Source organism: Lycium barbarum, chromosome 11, assembly GCF_019175385.1.
Source record: "Lycium barbarum isolate Lr01 chromosome 11, ASM1917538v2, whole genome shotgun sequence".
In the NCBI taxonomy this organism is placed as follows: domain Eukaryota; kingdom Viridiplantae; phylum Streptophyta; class Magnoliopsida; order Solanales; family Solanaceae; genus Lycium; species Lycium barbarum.
In genome coordinates, this window is record NC_083347.1 from 113,458,023 (window position 1) to 113,479,451 (window position 21,429).

Here is a 21,429-nt window from a genome sequence, read left to right on the forward strand (position 1 = left end):
CCATAAAGACTGACTTGTCCTCAGGTTCCACCACTGCTTCATTATAAAAGCTCTGTAAGTGTCTTGGAGTCTCCTCAATCCAGCACCACCCTCCTCATATGGATAGCATAAGTTTCCTAAGATGCCCAATGAAACTTTTTAATCTCATTAGTCCCACTTGGCTGAATTGCTGCCAATAAATGTATTGGAAGAGAAAGCAGTACATGCTTAATCAAAACAGCTCTTCATCCTAATGAAAGAAACTTAGTGTGCCAACCACCAATCCTCTTTAGCACCTTGCTCATCCTTTTTTAGAAAAGTTGCATAATTTCTCCTTCCTTCATAGAGTGGACAACCCAAATACTTGACAGAGAATGATTCATGATCCATTCCTGACTCCGATCCTTGATAGATACGGAAACACTAGATTTGTTTTTGTTCACTTTTTACCCGGAAACTTTCTCATATCTGGCCAAAGTATCCATGATCATATTCAAAGATGTCCTGTAACCACTGCAAAGCAAAATTATGTCATCAGCAAATGCCAAGTGATTTATAGTAAGACCTTTTTTGCTCATGTTAAAGCCAATGAAATCATCTTTCTTTACTAGTTAAAGAGTTAGGTTTTTTTAGATAAAAACTTAGCACAAATAACAAGTAAAGATGGAGATATGGGATCTCCTTAGCCTTAATCCTCTTTCAAATTTACCTGTTGCCATTTACAAGTAAGGAATACGAATTCTAGAAATATGCCTATAAATCATATCAATCCATATTTCACAAAATCCCATCCTTCTCATTTTAGATACATAAGTGGGAGCAAGACGCTCTGCCATGTACTTAGACCATGTCTGTCATTGTAATAAGACTTGATTTTCTATTATAGAGATTAAATATTTATATTTCCGGTATTATGAATATTCTGTACTTAACAACCCATTAAATATGGGAAAATTCAACTCTATGTCTATTGACAAACAATATTTACTTGGTTTATCCCAATTTTTCCTAGATTACCCGGTGCAGCCTATTTTTTTCTTAATTATCCGGTTTAGCCTAATTTTTCCTTAAACATCTCTTATATGCTACTATTATACACCAGGTAGACATACTGTTTAGTCGTAAGTGTATAATATTGTATAATTTTTAATGTCGTATGATGTTGTATACTGTGTATAAGTATTGTTGTGAAAGAAAAAAGTTGATATGGGGATATAAACTGAAAATATGGCTATGTAGGTGTAATATATTATGTCGGGTTGTATATTTTTGTAAAAATCCCAACAAAAACGTTCCAAGAAAAATATTATCTTCTTTTTAAAATTTCATAAAGATAAAAGCATAATTACTTATTTATAATTCTAATTTATCTTTTAAATTACTCTCTCCGTCTCAATTTAACCGTCTTAATTTAATTAGGCACCGAGTTTCAGAAATAAAGAGATAATTTTGAATCTTGTGGTTCCTAGTTAAAGATGTGTATAATGTATTCAAATGTCATTTGAATCTTGTGGTTATAAACTTACCACGTAGGATGTTTGAATTGTCAACTTAAAAAAAAAAGACTTCTTTTAGGACAAAGTAAAGAGAAAAATAAGACACTTAAAATGAAACGAAAAATATATATTTTAATATAATTAGTTACACATACACCTAATAATGGGAGTAAAAAATATAATTAGTTACAGAGACAGCAGGGGTGTAAAATATTACCAACAAGAATTACGGCATAGTGGCTGATACTATTCCATTCTTAACCGAGACGTCTCGAGTTTGAACTCGCTTGAGTACGAAGTCACCATTATTAGAGAGTGTTTTACCTCCCAATGTGAGACTACTGGGCACGAATCCAGATTTAATCGTACTACCGGACAAAAAAAAAATAGTAGAAAGTTTAAGAGCTAAAAATTGAGCTGACTTATTTTTGACCCGTTACCCAGCATTTCAAACCCGAAAACAAAACATATAAAATCCCTATGTTTTTGGAAATCAACAGGTAGAAAGAAAAAATAAAAATGGTGAGATTTGGAAAAATACTTCTGAAAGATGTTGGTATTAACAAGTCGCTCTTGGAATTTCTGGTCTGTCCACTTTCTAAGCGACCTTTAAGGTCAGTTCCCACAATTTTTTACTTAACTGCAATTTTTTTTTTCTTTCCGTGACTCATAATTTTGTGTTGAGTATTTTTTATTTTTTATAGCTCTATGTCTAATGGGAGAAAATATTTAGGCCACGTAGCACATATTTTGAGTTTGTTACCCGGTTTAGCTCATATTTGTATATAAACACCTTTTATCCATTATTAATATACTTTTATACGAGGTCGGTACATTATGTATAATGTTTTCCCCAGTTTAGCCCAGTTTTTTTAGCTCTGTGTCTACTGGGAAAGAATATTTACCCGGTTTAGCCCAGTTTTTTTAGCTGTATGTCTACTAAGAAAGAATATTTACCCGGTTTAGGCCAAGATTTCCTAAATTACCCGGTTTAGCCCCCTTTTTTAGCTCTATGTCTACTGGGAAAGAGTATTTACCCGGTTTAGCCCAGTTTTTTTAGCTCTATGTCTATTAGGAAAGAATATTTACCCGGTTTAGCTCAGTTTTTCCTAAATTACCTGGTTTAGCCCCGTTTTTTAGCTCTATGTCTACTGGGAAAGAATATTTACCCGGTTTAGCCCACGATTTCCTAAACTACCTGGTTTAGCCCCGTTTTTTAGCTCTATGTTTACTGGGAAAGAGTATTTACCCGGTTTAGCCCAGTTTTTTTTAGCTCTATGTCTATTAGGAAAGAATATTTACCCGGTTTAGCTCAGTTTTTCCTAAATTACCTGGTTTAGCCCCGTTTTTTAGCTCTATGTCTACTGGGAAAGAATATTTACCCGGTTTAGACCAGTTTTTTTCTTAAACACCTCTTATACACTATTATACACTTTTATACAAGCTGGAGATATTGTTTTCAATGTTGTCTAATATTTGTATAATGTCGTATAATGTTGTATACCATGTGTATAAGCACTGTTGCGAAAAAAAAAGTTGGTTATGCGAATGTAAACTGAAAATATGGTTATGTAGGTGTAATATATTATGTTGGGTTGTATATTTTTGTAAAATTTCGCAACTCAGAATTTTGTGTTGAGTATTTTTTTTTATTTTTTTTTTGGGTTGAAGGCTATGTGAGAAGACGAATTCCTTAATCAGTGATGCGATTGGTGTTTCATATCCGGTGAGTGATTGTTTTTGACCGTTGAATTTCATTTCTACTGTGTTCTTAGGGATAATGTTTGCTTTTTGTATTTTCCAGCTAAATTCCTGAAAATATTCTGTCAATATCTCCAATTTTTTTTTTCTTTTTTACTTTCTCTGCTATTATTATTCCTCGAATATGAAAAATAAGAACATATTTTGTGATTTGTTTAGGCTCCCTCTGCTAATTTAAGATGGAAGATACTATTAAATTCTCGATTTAGTTGGGGTCTGCTCTATAAATAATTTCTATCCATTTCATAGATTCATTGTCAGTTAGGACCCCTTTGGCCATAAAAATTACTCACTTTCTTCCGGAATAAGTATTCCACTTTATTTGAAAATTAGTGTTTGGCCATGAAGAAGGAGAGCCTTGGCGTAACTAGTAAAGTTGTTGCCATGTGATCAGGAGGTCACGGGTTCGAGCCGTGGAAACAGTCTCTTACAGAAATGCAGGGTAAGGCTATGTACAATAGACTCTTATGGTCCGGCCCTTCCCCGGACCCTGCACATGGCGGGAACTTAGTGCACCAGCTTCCCTTTTAGTGTTTGGCCATGAAAATTCGAATTTCAACTTGAAGTTGGATTCCAAATTTGAAAAACAGGTTATAACCTATTTTCCAACTCCATCTTCATAATTACAAATAAAATGCTCACTTCTCTCCTTTCCAGTCAAATATATTAAAACATTGATTTGAAACCATTTTCCTGAAAATATCATCAGGTACAAGCAAAGTAAATTAAGAGAATATTTCTGTGATATCAATCGGATCTTTTGTATTTTACTTCATGTTTCACAGGTTGCTGGTTTCTTAAGTTTGTCATTTGCTTTTTCTTCCTTTTGTTCAATTAGATAGTCGACGGGATCCCTCGTCTTGTACCAACGGATGGCAAGATAATTGAGACTGATGATGCATTAAATTCTGATGGCTCTGTTGATTCATCTGCTAAAAGAAACTCATTATGAAAAAGGTAGTTCTTAACACTATCCATTCACAAACAATGTTTTGAGTTCATAAGCTGATGGAAGATGTTCGAGAGAATTATGTCAGTTGAACTTCTTAATTACGTCAACCTGTTCTTGGTTGCAGTCTTAGCTGTGGCAATCTGTATTTCTCTATGGGGCTTAATAAGAAGTGTTTCTCCTTGATTAATAATACCTGGTTTTTCTATATTTTTTCCTCAAGCATTATCTCATTAGTTATTTCCGAATTCTAAAATTTCTTCTTTTCGTGAGGTAGTTTTGCGCAAATAACTTTTTGCAATCCAATCATCCATGCTTATTACTTGTGTGTCTCATTTGCAAGAGGTTGTGTTTTTCCATAAGTGTGAGTTGAAACTTATTACTGCATAAAGCCTCGTAGTTTATATGTTTGATTAACGCTATTAGCCTTGAATTATTACTGCATAATCTTATACTCAAATCATGGGAAAAAACACTTTTCACTTCGAAACATAATTACCTTTTTATACATAAACCCTTTAGCTATCACAATAATGTACATACAATAAGGACATCGTGAGACCATACTACCCACACATACGTATCTACGAGCCTCTACTAGAGTGCTAGACATAGGGACGAGACAGGACCCCGACCTCAGCCAAAGCGGCTGGTACCACTTCCCCTCCCCTTAAACAGGAGGAACTTGATAATATGTTAGAAGTTGCTTCCCCCGCTCCTACTGCCATCGCAGACCCTACGGGTTCATCTCATTTAGTTTGGGCTCCTGTTCTTTCCTTTTTATTTATACTGAAGAGTTGGAGACAAGATCCTTCATCGATCACTTCTTTAGTTTCAATAGTGAAAATAGAAATAAAAATAATTAAATTGAATAACTTCTTAAATGGCCGTTGTCCTTCAAATTTTGATGTGGCAGTTCAAAAATGCAAATTAAGTTGGTGCTTGAAGAACTATGTATTAGGGTACCATATTCTATTTTCCTTCAGTAATGGGTCTGATTTCAACACTTCCTAAACTTTTTTTTTCCTCCTGTTTTAAAAATCTTCCTATACATTAACTAAAACAATGGGAAACAACACCGTTCCTATGCATGAGAGTAGAAAAGTCTCACGAACTGTTTCATTCTTACGCTTCATCCTCTGTTTCTATATAGTTGACGAATACAGATTACGGAACAGTATTGCAGTATGGGCAAAATGGTGTGGTTTTGACTCTTTCAAGTTTCTATACCACCACTTACACAGAGCTCACTATGTACACGTTTCATCCTCTGTTTCTATATAGTTGAAGAATACAGATTACGGAACAATATTGCAGTATGGGCAAAATGGTGTGGTTTTGACTCTTTCAAGTTTCTATACTACCACTTACACAGAGCTCACTATGTACAAGGATAAAGAAAAATCTTATGAAGAAATAATCATCAAATAATAGCTATAAATGAAAAACAGAGCCATTACAAGTTAGCAAAAGAAGGTCGAGCTAGTTACATAGTTTCCCGCAGATGTTGATGTGTAAAAGCTGGAGTCGACCTAGGGGTACGATTTCCATTTTCTCTGGTGTCCTCTGGCAGTGCATTGGTAGGAACAGACCCTTTACTAGGCTTTTGCTTGTTAATGGGCATGATAGTTTTACTTTTAGATTCTTTAGAATCATAACCTGTGAAAAAGGAATCTCCATTGTAAACTTGAATTGGTTTTGTGTACACAGAAGGCTCTTGTGTTAAAGAAGGAATATAAAATCACAATCAGATGGCTTCCAGCCCAAAACCATCTTTTCTCGGTCAAAAACCATCCGATAGCAGTTATAAAATTTCTGCAAAAGTGGTCCTCATATCAGTGGTGTCTTTCATTTTGTCAAAATATGTGAAGACTCTAAGATATAAGATGAAAACTAGGTCTCAGGTTCAAATCCCGAAAGAGACAAAAAACACTAGGTAATTTCTTCCCATCTGCCTAAGTCTTGGTGGGCAGAGTTACTCGATACCTATGCTAGTGGGAGGTAGCAGGTACCTAGTGGAAGGTGCGTGCAAGTTGGCCCCAACACTACCATCATTAAAACAAAGATGAAAACTAAAACTTCTTAATATTTCTTGGCACGTGCTATGTATGAGTTTAGTTCCTTGGTTGCTGAAATAAGTAGAATGACGTTACTAGTTAATAGATTCTCATGTCCAATGATATTGACATCCCCATTTTTGACAACAGCTAAACAAAATGATGTGGAACCGTCCTGATGATTAAAGCCGGGTCATTAGAAAATATGATAAAAAGAATGATCTAACTCTTATATGTTAACATAGAATGATCTAACTCTTATATGTTAACATTGTCAAAAAAAAGAATGATCTAACTCTTAACATATAAAGAGCAGTATCATCTTACCGGAAGGGACAATGTTATAATTGGATAAAAATGATAAAATGGTTGCCACCATTCATTATCAAATTTTCATCTAAGAATTTCAAAGGAAGTTTGATTTGCCCTGTATAGACAGATGGTGTTAAATTCTTAAGAGTTTAGGAAATTAAGAGAAGGAATACATAGAGATTATAAAAGCTGGTTTACCTTAGCCCATAGCAGTACTCAAAAGGAACTTGCACAAGAGGTTGAATACGTTGCTCTTGTGCCTGGGAATAATACTGCAAAATATACTAAATATTTTTTGTTGTCAAATATCAAAACAAAGTCTCCAACTAGTGATCATAAATTCAGCTTGTGAGGCAGATCTAGGATTTAAACTTGATGAGTTCAACGTTTAAGGGTTTTAGCTCTGAAATCGGATTTTTGAAATTATGGTTTTGAAATCTCATAATTTTTGATATTTTAGTGGTTCTTCATACACACACACACATATATATATATATGATATATCTGTATTCTGTGTCGAAAATACTTGTTCAGTTGAATAGTGAAATAGGTTGCATCCGTCTTCGCTCCTGACTCACATTCTCTGTAATGACTTATCTATGTTCCATGTCGAAAATCTCTGGATCATTTAAGTATGTGAATGAAGTACCGGGATCAAATATAGCTGTGAAATCAACATTAGTGTCCTTATTCCCCATAGTTATTCCCCTCGGGCTAATGTTATAAGTTTTGCTGTTTCAGAGAGAGAAAAGAAGGAAATATACATATATAGTTTGAATTCCCATATCATGATCAAGCTTGAACAACAACAAAACAACTACCCAGTGAAATCCCACAACGTGGGGTCTGGGGAGGGTAGAGTGTACGCAGACCTTACTCCTACCAAGGTAGGACGGCTGTTTCCAAAAGACCCTCGGCTCAATAAAAAGCATAAAAAGAGGTCAGATAAGGCTAAGAGATTCAAAGCGATATGGAAATGAAATAACGCAAGCGACACATATAACATAGGATAATCAAAGCACAGGAAATAACAGATAATAGCAGAAATCAGAGCACAAGAAATTATACTGCGATAATGCGACTACTAATAAGAAAAGATAACGAGACTATCTACTAGCCTTCTACCCTAATCTGGGTCCTCCAAATCCTCCTATCTAAGGTCATGTCCTCGGTAAGCTGTAACTGCGCCATGTCGTGTCTAATTACCTCTCCCCAATACTTCTTCGACCCACCCCTACCTCGTCTGAAACCATCCATGGCCAACCTCTCACACCTTCGCACTGGGGCATCTGTGTCTCTCCTCTTCACATGCCCAAACCATCTCAATCTCGCTTCTCGCATCTTGTCTTCCACCGAAGCCACTCCCACCTTGCCCCGAATATCCTCATTCCTAATCCTGTCACTCCTGGTGTGGCCACACATCCATCTCAACATTCTCATCTCGGTAACTTTCATCTTTTGAACGTGAGAGATCTTAACTGGCCAACACTCCGCTCCACACAACATAGTCGGTCTAACCACCACTTTGTAGAACTTGCCCTTAAGTTGTGGTGGCACCTTCTGGTCATATAGCACTTTGGAAGCAAGCCTCCATTTCATCCACCCTGCCCTAATACGATGTGTGACATCATCGTCAATCTCCCCGCTGCCTTGCATAATAGACCCAAGATACTTGAAACTACTTTTCTTCTGGATGGCCTGGGTACCAAGCCTCACTTCCAAGCCAGCCTCCTGAGGTGCTTCACTGAACTTACACTCTAAGTACTCTGTCTTGGTCCTACTAAGCTTAAACCCTTTAGACTCCAGAGTATGTCTCCAACCCTCCAGCTTAGCGTTAACTCTGCTACGAGTCTCGTCGATCAGGACTATGTCATCCGCGAAACAGAATCAAAATGCAGAATCCTGTGAATCAAGGCGAAAACTTAGTGTGGTTGTTCAAGATCGAAAAGTGTTTCTCCCTGGCGCAGACTTTCGCTGTCTCCAAAATCTATTCGTCCAATACCGTCAGCCCCAAAGCACATAGAAAACAATTTGCAGCAAGTCCTTTGCTGACTAAATGCCAGGAACAAATATATCGCCCATACCGAGTCCATATAGACCGTTGAGGCCAGCCACACTAAGCTTTCACCACACTAAGCTTTCACCATACCGAGTCCAAATAGACTGTTGAGCAACCACACTAAGCTTTCACCAGAAAAGCACTTGTTTGTTTCATTCCACACCTGAAATAGAACAACTACTCCCGCAGTCTCAAATTATCTATTGTGATTTCTAAAAATGGTTGTCTTAAATTATTTGTCATTTAGAAATTCAAGACAAAATTTATCAATTTTCCCCATTTTACCCTGAACAGTAGCGAATTCAGAATTTAGTAAGTTGTGGGTTCTGGAATGTATATATACATTCTGGGTGTGTTTGGTATGGAGGAAAACATTTTTCAGAAATCGGTGTTTGGTACGAAAGAAATGCTTTCCACGGAAAATGTTCCTAGAAAATGTTTTCCTGGAAATTTAGTGGGTTTGTTACTTATTTTCTGATTTTGGTAAGTAAGCGAAAAATGTTATTCTAAAAATATTTGTATGCTCCTTCCATCCCAATTCAAGTGTCTTAGTTTGACTGGACACGGAGTTTAAGAAATATAGGGAGACTTTTTAATCTTGTAGTTCTAAATTAAAGATGTGTGTAATGTACTAAAATGTCTTGAATTTTGTGGTTTTAAACTTGTCATGTATGGTGTTTGAATTGTTAACTTACTAAATATAGAAAGAGGCACTCTTTTTGGGACAAACCAAAGAGGAAAGTAAGACACTTAAATTGGGAGGGGGATTATAATTTAGGCAAACACTATGGTGGGATGGGGATGGAGGTGTGGGGAGGAGACAATCAATGTGAAATGCTACTATGAAACTTGTTTTCACTAGGGAAGTCATTGTCCTTATGTTTAAGAAACTTGTTTTCCTAAAGAAAAATGATTTCCAAAAATTTTGACCAACCAAACATAGGAAAAATTAAAACATACCAAACACACCCAAAATGTTTTCCAATTTTCCATGTTTGGTTGGTCAAAATCCAAATTTTTTCTAGGAAAACGAGTTCTTAAAAATGAGGAAAATGACTTCCCTACTGAGAGTGGGGAAAACAAGTTTCAACAGTGCATTCCATGTTATTTGTCTCCTCTCTACCCTCCACTACCCCCCCCCCCCCTCCACCCCCATAGCCTTCATGCCTGCACTCCAACCCTCCACCCTTTCCTAATATTGTTTGCCTAGATTATATAAAATATTTCTGGGACAATATTTTCAGCTTACTTACCAATCTCACTTATTTGTGAGGAAAACATTTTTCTTCATACCAAACACACCCTCTATCTATGCTTTTTTTCAGCAACACTGAATTCTGCCGGACTCACGAACCTGTTGTTGGATCCAACACTGCCTTGAAAAGAGATGGGTCCGGGTTGGCAGAAAATTTGAGGCCCCAAGTAATAATTTGAAGTTAAACCTTGGTTTTTAAATGGAGTAATCAGCACTGACGAACTCAATGATGTGTTTCTACTTTTTTGACTGAATAATAGTCAAGTTATGTTGATTTTGATATTTAATAAAACAGTGCTTTTGTAACATTGATAATCAAGTTATTTTGACTGGATAGTTTTTAATCTCATTCTTCATGTTCCGCATGGGAACTTATCAGGTTACTATAAGATGTTGTCTTGTTTTATATCTTACTTGGAAAAGGAGAAATAATTTCCTTGTAATCTTGACTGAGATACAATATAACTTTGAAGTCCAAGAAAAAAATGTCATTTTCATCAATTATTTCTTAATAATCAGTGGGGCTCATTGATGGATCTTGAATAAAAATAAATGAAGTAAACAATAAATAAGTACTAAGAGTAGGAGGTTCTGTGACAACTGAAAACAAGGACCATGTCAAACTACAAGCTATACTGTTGAACAGAAACCTTTAACTATTTCCTATAATAGAATTTGTCCAAGGATTCATGCTTCCTGAAGAAAAGAAATGGGAGTGAATTTCTAAAGCAGATCAGCCTGGGAAACAAAAGAGAAAAGAAAATGGCATGGCCAAGATGGGAATTTTTTCTGTTTCTGATGTTCAGAGGGATGCTTTTACCACTAGTGTTTACTGAAACTGATACCTTAACTCAAACCCAACAACTGTCACCAAATCAGACGCTTGTCTCTGTTGGCAAAAAATTTGAGTTGGGCTTCTTCAGTCCAAGTAACTCGAGCAGACTATATCTCGGAATGTGGTTCAAGAATATTCCTGGTCAAAGGATTGTATGGGTAGCCAACAGAGAAGATCCACTCCGAGCTTCTGACTCTGCTGCAATCTTGAAGATCGCAGAAGATGGGAACCTCAGAATTGTCAATGGAAACCAAAATACTGTTTGGTCGACCAATGCCTCTGTATATTCTAATAACACGATTGCTGTGCTAACAGACGAAGGGCAATTATTTCTTAAAAACAATGTATCAGGAACATCCGTATGGGATAGTTTTAATTATCCTTGTGATACCTTGTTACCCGGAATGGTTATTGGATACAGCACCAGGACTGGGGAGAAACTCGTCTTGTCATCCTGGCAGGCTGAAGATGATCCATCGCCTGGAGAATTTATTACTGGACTTTCCGTAGAAACGCTACCTCAAGTCTTCACATGGACTAATAACTCAGGGCCTTATTGGAGAGGTGGCCCATGGGATGGAGCGAATTTCATAGCCTTACCTGATGCCAACAAGGGGTTTGCAGGTGGTATAAATGTCGTAACAAATAAACAACAGGGGTCTGCCTTTCTAAGTTTGGATACATTCAACGATTCTTATGTTACAATCATGGTCCTAAAGCCATCAGGGCTATTGCAGATTATGCTTTGGGAAGAAGAACTAAATGCGCGGAAGGTCCCTTGGGAGGCACCAGATAATCCATGCGATGTTTATGGAACTTGTGGTCCTTATGGTGTTTGCGATAAGAATAAGTCTCCAATCTGTGATTGCTTGAGAGGATTTATACCAAAGTCAACTGAGGAATGGAATAGAGGAAATTGTACTGCTGGCTGTGTGAGGGGAACTAAACTTCTATGTGAAAACAGTACAAGTGGAATAGCCCCAAAGGGATCAAGAAATGACAAGTTTTTGCAGCTGAATGAGATGGAACTACCTGATCACTACACATATTTGTACAATTATACTGCTCAGAACTGCAAAGAGTGGTGCCTGCATAACTGTTCTTGTGCAGCCTATGCGTTTCTAGATAGAATTAATTGCATGGTTTGGACCTATGAACTTACGGATGTTCAGCTGTTTCCATATGATGGTGCGGATTTTTTTCTTCGCCTTGCGTATTCTGAACTAGGTAAATTCAGTTCTCACCATTATGCTTAGATGATTAAAAGTTTTTTCTGCTGTTACCTTTTTGTAATATAACATAACATAATTTTAGCTGAAGATAAAAGGAAACAAAAACTTATCATCGGCTTCACAACCGTTTCAAGCATTCTCATATTGGGCATCTTTGGATGCATCTTCTGCAGATGGAAAGCAAATCAAAGAGGTAAACTATTCTTTCCTAATTTTTATGCTGAGTTTGTACTTTGTAGGTTCAAAACATAGTGTGACTTGTTCAAATCTCATTTCGTTCCTATCAAGTTTTCTGTTAAAGTCATTGTGATAAAATGAAAATTGGTAGGTCGGCTTCTGTATGTATCTTCACATGAAGTATTAAGATATCTTTTGATAAGTAATACCAAAATGCAAATTTATCAGCAAACTTTCTATCAAAGTTTATATTTTACCTTTCTATCTCTTTAATTCTTTAGTCTAATCTATCAAATCAAATCGGAAATACTATGGACCCGTTTGGCCATAAGAATTATTTACTTTTTTCCGGAATTTTTTTCACTTTTTTCAAAAATTAGTGTTTGGCCATGAAAATTCCAAATACAGCTTGAAGTTGTATTTGGAATTTGAAAAGTTTTTCATTTTTTCCACAACCAAAGCAAGTACATTTCAACAAAAAATACTATTTGCAAAAACTATGGCCAAACACAACTCCAACTCCAAAATTCCAAAAAAAGTGAAAAAGTTTTTGGTTTCTATGGCCAAACGCCTACTACATGCTTCAAGGATGAATTCAGAACTAATAAAGCTCGGAATTGGCAAGATCAGGCATTTTACAGAATTAAACATTCTGGATTTCTTCTTCGACATGACCCGTTTTCATTTTAAAACTTTAACATTGCTTTCTTATATTATAGTTTGACCTACAATGTCTGCTCATACTTCTGACATGCGGATCCAAAATAAAATCAGGAAATAGAAGAAATAGGGTTGAAAACTACATTTCGGCTGACTGGCCTCAGAATTCAAGGGAAACGTCTACAGACAATTTGTGGGAAGGACAAGCATTGCCAAACGATTCATCAGAACTACCGCTTCTTGACTTTGCTAAACTGGAAATTGCAACTGATAGCTTCAGTGAAATAAATAAGATTGGAGCGGGAGGATTTGGCCCTGTTTACAAGGTAATACCAGTCTGTCGAGTCATTTACACACAGATAACTGCTGCTGATGTGAAAACTAATGCCGTTGTAACGGATATCATACAGGGAAAACTGGAAGATGGACAAGTGATCTCGTCAGAATATTGGCCTATTGCGTTCACGGGAAAGAGAAGTTACTGGTTTATGAGTACATGGCTAACAGAAGCTTAGATACTTTGCTGTTTGGTAAATGGTTCCAACTGTAATTTCTTTTATGGCTTTTTGCTTGATCAACATAATTTACTTGTTATCCTCCCATTCTCTGTTGACAGTTCGTATGTATTGGAAATGGAAATCACACTCCGCTGCACAATTATATTTTACTACCATGCCTAGTTAGGAGCTCATGCAATTCTTCCATACGATCTAGGATGAAATTTTTCAAAAAGAGAGCATGCTTCATTTGTTTTCTTCAATTGTATAACCATTTTCAATGCTCTGTCAATCACACTGTCAGATCCCAGAAAAAGCCATCAGCTCCCTTGGCCAAAACGTTTCGACATGATTCATGGCATTGCTAGAGGACTTCTTTACCTGCACCGTGATTCTTGTTTACGGCTCATTCACCGAGATCTGAAGGCAAGCAATGTTCTCTTGGATGATGATATGACTCCCAAAATCTCAGATTTCGGCTTGGCCAGAACCTTTCAAGTGACTCAAGAACTGAACACTCAGAGAATTGCTGGAACATTGTAAATTCCTTTGGTTCTGCAAGCAAAATATTTTCTGTTAGCCGTTCTTGCAGCTTCAGACTATGAATAGTTCATAATAGCAAATGCTGACGCGTATTTTATACAAATATGTTGCAGCGGTTATATGTCACCTGAATACGCCATGGGTGGAGTATTCTCTGAGAAGTCTGATGTCTACAGCTATGGCGTTTTGCTACTAGAGATTGTCAGTGGCAGGAGAAACAGAGGATTTTACCATGAAAGGCATTTGAACCTTCTTAGTTATGTAAGTCCAAAATTAGCAGTATCTCTTGCAACGAATCCAGTATTCAAGGTTATCTACTTACTTCCATGTTACCATTTTGAAACAATTTCAGGCATCACAGCTCTTAACTGAGAATAAGGCACTAGATTTAATGGATGAAACACTTTCTTCCTCATTCTCCCCTGCGACAGTTCTGAGATGCATATATGTTGGCCTGCTTTGTGTCCAGGACCATGCAGCTGATAGACCATCAATGTCAGATGTTGTTCTTATGCTAAGTAGTGAGATGGATTTGCCGCAACCAAAGCAACTTGCATTTATATTTCAAAGATGGTTGGATTCTGAGTCCATTAACGATATTACTGTCTCAGTGGCAGAAGGGCGATAACTGAAGTAGAAATGCGATAACTGAATCCCAAAATAATACTAGTAATGCTTCTGTAAATATTAATTATACCAATCTTCAGTATGTACGCAGCTCGTCTAAGCTATTCTATTTATCTAGTAAGGAGTCTGCACAAGATGGAGTCAATATGCTTGTTTTGTCAGTTTAAGCCAAAAGGTGATTCCGTCATTTTCTTGTATTTTTTTTATTGTGATATTCGCATATTTCTTATTCTTAGTTTTTTATACTATTTGTTTCTTCTGCTTTGGTTTTCTTGCTATCCAGATATTTTTGCTTTATTTTAGCCGAGGATGTATCAGAAATAGCCTCTCTACCTACCAAGGTAGAGCTCAATGTCATCCTTATTCTTTCACATGGTATACTAATAGTCCTTTATGTTTGCATTGGTGCACCTTTGGTCTTCTCCTAACAGCCACAAGGAAGTCGGGGCCAAGGAGAAACACCATTCAATAACCAAATAAGCTTTCACCTTGATTTAAAGTATTTAGCGTTTTGATTCTGTTTCAACCTTGATTATGAAAAAGCACCATAAAATCCAATATATGTGAAAAAGCACTAAAACAACCACTATAAAATTTCGAAACCATATATCATATATTGGCCACAGTTTTCACATTATTAATAGATATAGCAAACTCAAAATAAACAGATTGCTTCTCAAATACAACTACAACAACATGTCTGAAAAGGGTACGTTATGGTGTAGTAGTTTTGAAAATATCAACTTGATAATTTCAAATTACCACATGCACTCCTCGACATTTTTGAAGAGCCGAGCGTACACCGAATTTAATAATAAAAAAAAGAAGTCAAATTCTTCTAACAAAACATTTAAGTGGTTATTTTGCTTTCACGTGTCCAAAAATACATGGAGAATAATTTAATTTGTTTTCTTCTAATTAGATATTTTTAAAATCGAAATTTGAAATTATCAAGTTGATATTTTCAAAACTACTACACCATAACGTACTAGGAAAACTGCTAGGTCTGCGCACACTCTACCCTTTTCAGACCACACTTTTGGGATTACACTGGGTATGTTGTTGTAGTTGTATTTGGGAAGCAGTCTGTTTATTTTGAGTTTGCTATATCTGTTAATAATGTGAAAACTGTGGCCAATATATGATATATGGTTTCGAAATTTTATAGTGGTTGTTTTAGTGCTTTTTCACATATATTGGATTTTATGATGCTTTTTCATAATTAAGGTTGAAACAGAATCAAAACGCTAAATACTTTAAATCGAGGTGAAAGCTTATTGTGGTTATTGAATGGTGTTTCTCCTTGGCCCCGACTTCCTTGTGGCTGTTAGGAGATGACCAAAGGTGCACCAATGCAAACATAAAGGACTATTAGTACACCATGTGAAAGAATAAGGATGACATTGAGATTTAAGCCTAAAGATAAGGGATATTATTGAGTTTTTTCCCCTTTTTCGTTTCTCATTCGGTATTCAATTCAGCTCTTTAGGCTTTTTTATCTCACTAGATTATTTCACAAGCGTAGGTGGTGTTAGGCAGGGAATTGACAAAACTATTTTAAACATTGGGTGATCCTAACGATTTCACATAGATTTCAGTGGGCAAAATTACATTTATTAGGGCATTGACTTAGGAAGAAAAAGCACCTATTGCCAAGTTAAAGGAAAGGACAAGTATCAATTTTGTCGACAAGCACTCACCAAATTGTGAGAAACTGACACTACAAACTGAAATTGCATGGGGCTTTCATAATGAAGGTTTCAGGTTCGAAACCTCCTGCCTGCGATAGCGGGAGAATTTGCATTCTGGGTCGAGCTCGAGCTCGTCGTACACGGGTTACCTTTCCTGTGTGATTTGCGAGCTATTGCACAGGAGCGGGGTCTATCTTGTGCGCACCCAAAGGATAGCGACTTCAGGTATCCCTTGTCACAAAAAAATAAAATAAAAATTGCAGCTATATATAACTTGTGTTTCTGTTATTTTTTTTTTGGGGAAAAGGGTCGTATTTACCTTTTTAGTATTGAAAAAGGTCTAATACAATATTACTCTTTATTATATTATTAACACATATATGTCTCTAACGTCAGAAAAGTGGCTCAAATTTGTCCTTCCTCTGATCTATTAACCCCATCCATTTTAGTCATATGCATGTGAATTCACTGCACCAACCCTTTTTCTTCCATTGCTATCCAAAGTAGCGGTAAGGTCTACGTACACTCTACCCTCTCCAGACCCCACTTTGTGAAATTTTACTGGATATGTTGTTGTTGTACCATTCAAAATCATCAACACCTTCACAATCTATATTCTATATATAATATAAAGCTAGGCATAGACAAAGTGATGTGACACCTCTCTATGACCATCATTCCTATTTATCTTTTTTCTCATTTTTTTGGCCTTTTCCTTAATTTTAAAATGAAAAAACACTAATTATATCTTAATTATTGGGTTTATTAATGGACCATGAAAAGGCAGGTTATTATCTGCCAGCTTGACGTCTTTCTACGTGAAAAGAGTGGAGTGTGAACGGCATTATTATGTAACGTCTTTGTAAAGAGAGTAATGGCAGATTAATATAAAGATGATAGACCAATTCTTCACTATCCTAATATACAAAATTAACCTGTTGAGTATGGAGGAAAAAACGCGGATATTAATTCCAATAAATTTATAAAACACTGGGCAGATTTTTTTACTATATAAACAACGGTTTCTAACATTAGAACCATTTATTGGCCTCTATTTATTAGAACTTTGCCGATTACTACAAAGCCAAAAGCCAAAGTTCATCGTCATTATTACTAAATAAACAATGGTTTCTAACGTTAACACATATACAACAATAAACATTTTGAGAAGGCATGCGGTGAGAAAGAATCTTATCCAAGATACAATTCAAATTGCAATATTATATTTGGTATTTTCTGTTTCTCCTTTATCTTTGTGTTTTTGATAAAAATATAATCATGTCAAACAACGCTCTCTTTTTCCTATTTCATGCAACAATTATATTTTGGCTCATGTCAACAGTTAGATAATTTGGGGTTTGGTCAATGCTGTCCATAAGTCACAAGAATATCGATCTTCTATATTTTGGAAGTAATGATTGCACATATTTCTATACTCTTCAGCGTGATTTTATATCTATAAATAAATTTCATGTCTTCCTATTTCCTGCTACATTCTTAGAGCCCGTTTGGATTGGCTTATAAGTTGCTTATAAGCTGTTTTCAGCTTTTTTGAGTGTTTGACTGGCCAGCTTAAAGTCATTTTGTGCTTAAAATAAGCTCAAAAAAATAATTTGGCCCATTTGACTTAGCTTATCTAAAGGGGCAATTCGCTGCCCTTCTTTTGGGGTGGTCTTTAAATTTTGCCCCTCATATTTGAAATCTTTAAAATTTGTCCTTCGGCTAAAACCCATGGGTTCCAGGTTCGAACCCCCACTCAATCAAAAATTTAAAAAAAATTCGCAGCTGAGTTTAAATTTCGCTATGCCCCCACCGGCATACACTTGTTAAGGAATTATCAAAGTTATGCCGGACCCGGCATACTTATGCCTTATGGGCAGACTTGGCATAAGTATGCCGGATCCGGCATAACTTTGATAATTCTTTCACAAGTTTATGCCGGATCCGGCATACTTATGGGCAAACTTTCTTTCACTTATATGGTGCCTTGGCAAAGAATTTGGCACTTTGCTTTGTTACAGAATCTTTTGTGTGTGTAAATCTCCCTCCCTTAAAATATCTTACCAACCATAATTCTTGAACGAGAAGTAAGTACAGAGATAAACCTAATGCGAATATATCTTCGTCAAATAAGAAGACAATATAACATAATGATCCATGCGAAATATTTCTTTTTCAAAAGTTACTTTAAATACACATTGAACTTCAAGTATACTGTGTTAGCTCGGTGTTGGAATTTTCAATGCTTATTGTGCTGTTTGAAAACATTGCCAAAGTTATGCCAGACCCGGCATAAATTTGTTAAGGAATTATCAAAGTTATGCCGGACCCGGCATACTTATGCCAAGTCTGCCCATAAGGCAAAGTATGCCGGGTCCGACATAACTTTGGTAATTCCTTAACAAATGTATGCCGGGTCCGGCATACACGCGACCCAAATCTTGGCTTGCAATTTTTTTTTTAATTTATGCTTGAGCGGGGGTTCGAACCCAGAACCTCATGATTTTTGCATGAACGCTCAGGGTTGCAACGCAAAGGGCAAAAATTAAAGACCAGCAATATGAGGGACATAATTTAAAGACCACAAATATGAGGGGCAAAATTTAAAGACCACTCCAAACGAAGGGCAATCGGCGCAAAAAAATGTATCTAAAGCAGCTTATAAGTTGTTTTAGCTTATAAGCCAAAAAAAATAAGTTAGACTATCCAACTTATTTTTTTTTAGCTTATAAGCTGCAAACAGAGGCATAAGCCCATCCAAACAGGCTCTTAGTAGGTACAAAGTCTTCTTCATTTGAATTGGTCATTTTCTGCCTTTTTATATATTTGCAGGAATTGACAGGATTTCTATACAATTATTTTATGAGTCTTTGATCCTTGTAATGTTATAAAAAAAAAAAAATCCGTTTGTAATTTAATGCTATATAGTGGACTTCTGGAAAATTTTGGTCCCAAGTGGACTGCAAATAGAAGGTAAAAGCTTATCACGTAATTTTATTGTATTTACTCTGTAAATCGGTAAATATTGCATCTGCCACGTCTTATTTTCTTTTATACCAATCTCTTCCTGTGCGGGTGGACATCAAATAATTCAATTTTGAGGAAATATCTGTACCGTTATAAATATTATTTATTAATGTGGATGTTTATCTTTAGGAGAAATATTAGGGTTAGTGACTTTGGGATCAAGTCACTTTTCCCCTATAAATATAGATGTTCTCATTCATTGTAAAGGAATCCCTCATAAGAAATAAAAACTCTCTTCTCTCTTGTTCTACAAATATTCTTGCTTTAGTTTATTATTTTATAATATGTTATCAGCATGAGACTCTAACCAATGGAGAAACTGAATAGTAATGTAAAGTTGTGGAACGTTTCCAGTTCGCTACGTAATCGTCCCAAAGGTTTGAACTCCAAATTTATAGTTTTATTTGCTAACCCAAAGGTACGTAGTTTTCTGTCTCGTTTATCTATGGCTATATACTTCAGATCAGTTTGGTAGATATTGTTGCTTATGTTACTACACGTCAAGGACATTAATATTTTTCATTACATGAGTTGCATAGAAGGTTTCTGGATAAAGCTATTGTTTGTGCCCATTCTTTTTAAATCATTGGATATTACGGAAGGCTTGTTGTGATTATATAATTGAAGATATGTTAGAGAAAAAAAAAATTCTCTACATTATACACATGACTCGATTTGCTCCTGAAGTAGCAATATCTTAAAAGAGGTTTTAAGCTATTACAATTTGATATGCTTAAGCCACGTTCAAAAGATTATGTTCCATTTTTTAAGAATGAGAACTTTTGATCAATGTTACAAATATAGATCCATTCCCTGAAGTGAATGTAAATACTATTCAATAAAGCCTATAAATAAGAACATGTACTTGATCGTGAAGATATCACGTCTCACCTCCAGAAGAGGTAGAATAATTGGGAAAGTATTCTGAATACTCTAAACTTTACTCTCGAAGTATTAAATGCTAAAATTTACTCCTGAAGTAGTAAAACTTGAAAATATACTCTTGAAATAGTAAAATTTTGAAATTTACTCTTGAAGTAATAAATCTGACATTTACTCCTAAAGCAGTAAATCTAGAAGAAGAAGAAAAACTGAGCTATATTTTAATCGTTTCTACGTGAGCCGACAACCTTCGAATTCGTTGAGCCAATGGAAACCTGGGTATTTCGTCTGCCATATCAATATGAAAATAAGAAGGTTGAATCAAGAATAATCATGCATATTTTTAAAGATGGTTGCCTTGATGAGAAAAGAAAATTTAAGGTACATGCGAAGTGCTTCTGCTTCCAAAGAAAACTAACGGTATGTATTCTGACTGTTATGATCTAATGAGCCTTACTTTCTCATGGTATAAGATAATATTATACTAACTAGATCAAAATTTCCATGCGATAACTTAATTGTTGTAGTGAATGAAATTCTATATTTAGCAACAAAGAGCAAAGAAAAGAGAATATGTACAATATTTTTAGTAGTATTTTATTGGATATGTGTGAAGCTTATAGATCTGTTGCTCTAGAAGTTTAAGTGTTTGGGTTTGGTATTTATGTAATCATATATGATAATTATTCCAAGCCTTTGGTAGAATGGTATGCTAAACTGCAGATTAGCAGCGCATAACTTTCTTGGCAGGATAGAAGTGATCAAGGTAAGTTTTATTCTCTTTCCTAACTCTGTCATAAGAATGTTAATTACCGTGAAATTATATGATTTTTCATTATGTCTTTCTATATGTATTTTGGTGGTCTAGAAGTATTGGTATGACTTTTGAAAAACAGAAAAAGATTTGAGAAATATGTTGAAGCGGTGTTTTTTTGTGGTTGAGAGAAATAATGAGCTATTGAAAATAATCATGAAGCTCGTCTAAATGATCAAGTTTTATTCCCCGAAGTGAATGAAGAAATACCACAACACACCTCCTGAAGTGATAAAATAACAAAGGATATAAATGTTATATTGTGGTATGAAGGTCATTGTTGCACGTACCTGTCGTACGTTAAATCATCTTAGATACATTTATTATGTATCATTCTAAGGCAAAAGGATACAAAATTTTGTAGAATAATTTCTACCAAAACCACATTAATATATTATGTTTACTTACGAATTTTCCAGAAGAAAATGACAGTTCATACAAAAATTTCCTAAAGAAAGAAATAATTATGTGGTTGCTGACAAATATTTGGATGTTAATGGCCGATATTCTCCCTGAAGGAGATATTTACCATAAAAGTATCAAAGACTGTATAACTTACTTAATGCTTACTTTTAG

General features: G+C 35.6%; 3 protein-coding genes and 1 pseudogene across 5 annotated transcripts; 3 read left to right on the plus strand and 1 right to left on the minus strand.

Moving 5' to 3' along the window:
- The first annotated feature begins 1,898 nt into the window (after positions 1–1,898).
- On the plus strand, positions 1,899–4,378 carry LOC132616988 (uncharacterized). Its single transcript, XM_060331826.1, has 3 exons — positions 1,899–2,089; positions 3,147–3,201; positions 4,075–4,378. The coding sequence occupies exons 1-3, from the start codon at positions 1,995–1,997 to the stop codon at positions 4,186–4,188; spliced, it is 264 nt and encodes an 87-aa protein (XP_060187809.1). The 5' UTR covers positions 1,899–1,994; the 3' UTR covers positions 4,189–4,378.
- Positions 4,379–5,591: 1,213 nt separating this feature from the next.
- On the minus strand, positions 5,592–8,769 carry LOC132620137 (aspartyl protease family protein 1-like; annotated as a pseudogene).
- On the plus strand, positions 5,635–13,712 carry LOC132616986 (G-type lectin S-receptor-like serine/threonine-protein kinase SD1-29). Of its 3 annotated transcripts, XM_060331823.1 has the most exons (5): positions 5,635–11,930; positions 12,018–12,128; positions 12,887–13,098; positions 13,183–13,302; positions 13,574–13,712. In XM_060331823.1, exons 1-4 carry the CDS (start codon positions 10,631–10,633, stop codon positions 13,285–13,287), a joined length of 1,728 nt encoding a protein of 575 aa, XP_060187806.1. In that variant the 5' UTR covers positions 5,635–10,630; the 3' UTR covers positions 13,288–13,302; positions 13,574–13,712. The 3 variants fall into 3 exon arrangements, with proteins under 3 accessions (XP_060187806.1, XP_060187807.1, XP_060187808.1); XM_060331824.1 differs by lacking the exon at positions 13,574–13,712 and having other exon boundaries at positions 12,024–12,128; positions 13,183–13,567; XM_060331825.1 differs by lacking the exons at positions 13,183–13,302; positions 13,574–13,712 and having other exon boundaries at positions 12,832–12,968.
- Positions 13,618–14,440, plus strand: LOC132620138 (receptor-like serine/threonine-protein kinase SD1-6). Its single transcript, XM_060334838.1, has 3 exons — positions 13,618–13,808; positions 13,926–14,073; positions 14,165–14,440. The coding sequence occupies exons 1-3, from the start codon at positions 13,618–13,620 to the stop codon at positions 14,438–14,440; spliced, it is 615 nt and encodes a 204-aa protein (XP_060190821.1).
- Positions 14,441–21,429: the final 6,989 nt, after the last annotated feature.

What these genes read in the sequence shown, in the direction of transcription:
- LOC132620138 (XM_060334838.1), top strand. Translation starts at nt 13,618, where the DNA reads ATGATTCATGGCATTGCTAGAGGACTTCTTTACCTGCACCGTGATTCT. An exon ending in CAGAGAATTGCTGGAACATT is followed by an intron (nt 13,809 to 13,925) that starts GTAAATTCCTTT and finishes AATATGTTGCAG; the next exon opens with CGGTTATATGTCACCTGAAT. An exon ending in ATTTGAACCTTCTTAGTTAT is followed by an intron (nt 14,074 to 14,164) that starts GTAAGTCCAAAA and finishes AAACAATTTCAG; the next exon opens with GCATCACAGCTCTTAACTGA.
- LOC132616986 (XM_060331823.1), top strand. Translation starts at nt 10,631, where the DNA reads ATGGCATGGCCAAGATGGGAATTTTTTCTGTTTCTGATGTTCAGAGGG. An exon ending in CCTTGCGTATTCTGAACTAG is followed by an intron (nt 11,931 to 12,017) that starts GTAAATTCAGTT and finishes ACATAATTTTAG; the next exon opens with CTGAAGATAAAAGGAAACAA. An exon ending in ATGGAAAGCAAATCAAAGAG is followed by an intron (nt 12,129 to 12,886) that starts GTAAACTATTCT and finishes AAATAAAATCAG; the next exon opens with GAAATAGAAGAAATAGGGTT.
- LOC132616988 (XM_060331826.1), top strand. Translation starts at nt 1,995, where the DNA reads ATGGTGAGATTTGGAAAAATACTTCTGAAAGATGTTGGTATTAACAAG. An exon ending in CTTTCTAAGCGACCTTTAAG is followed by an intron (nt 2,090 to 3,146) that starts GTCAGTTCCCAC and finishes TTTGGGTTGAAG; the next exon opens with GCTATGTGAGAAGACGAATT. An exon ending in CGATTGGTGTTTCATATCCG is followed by an intron (nt 3,202 to 4,074) that starts GTGAGTGATTGT and finishes TTGTTCAATTAG; the next exon opens with ATAGTCGACGGGATCCCTCG.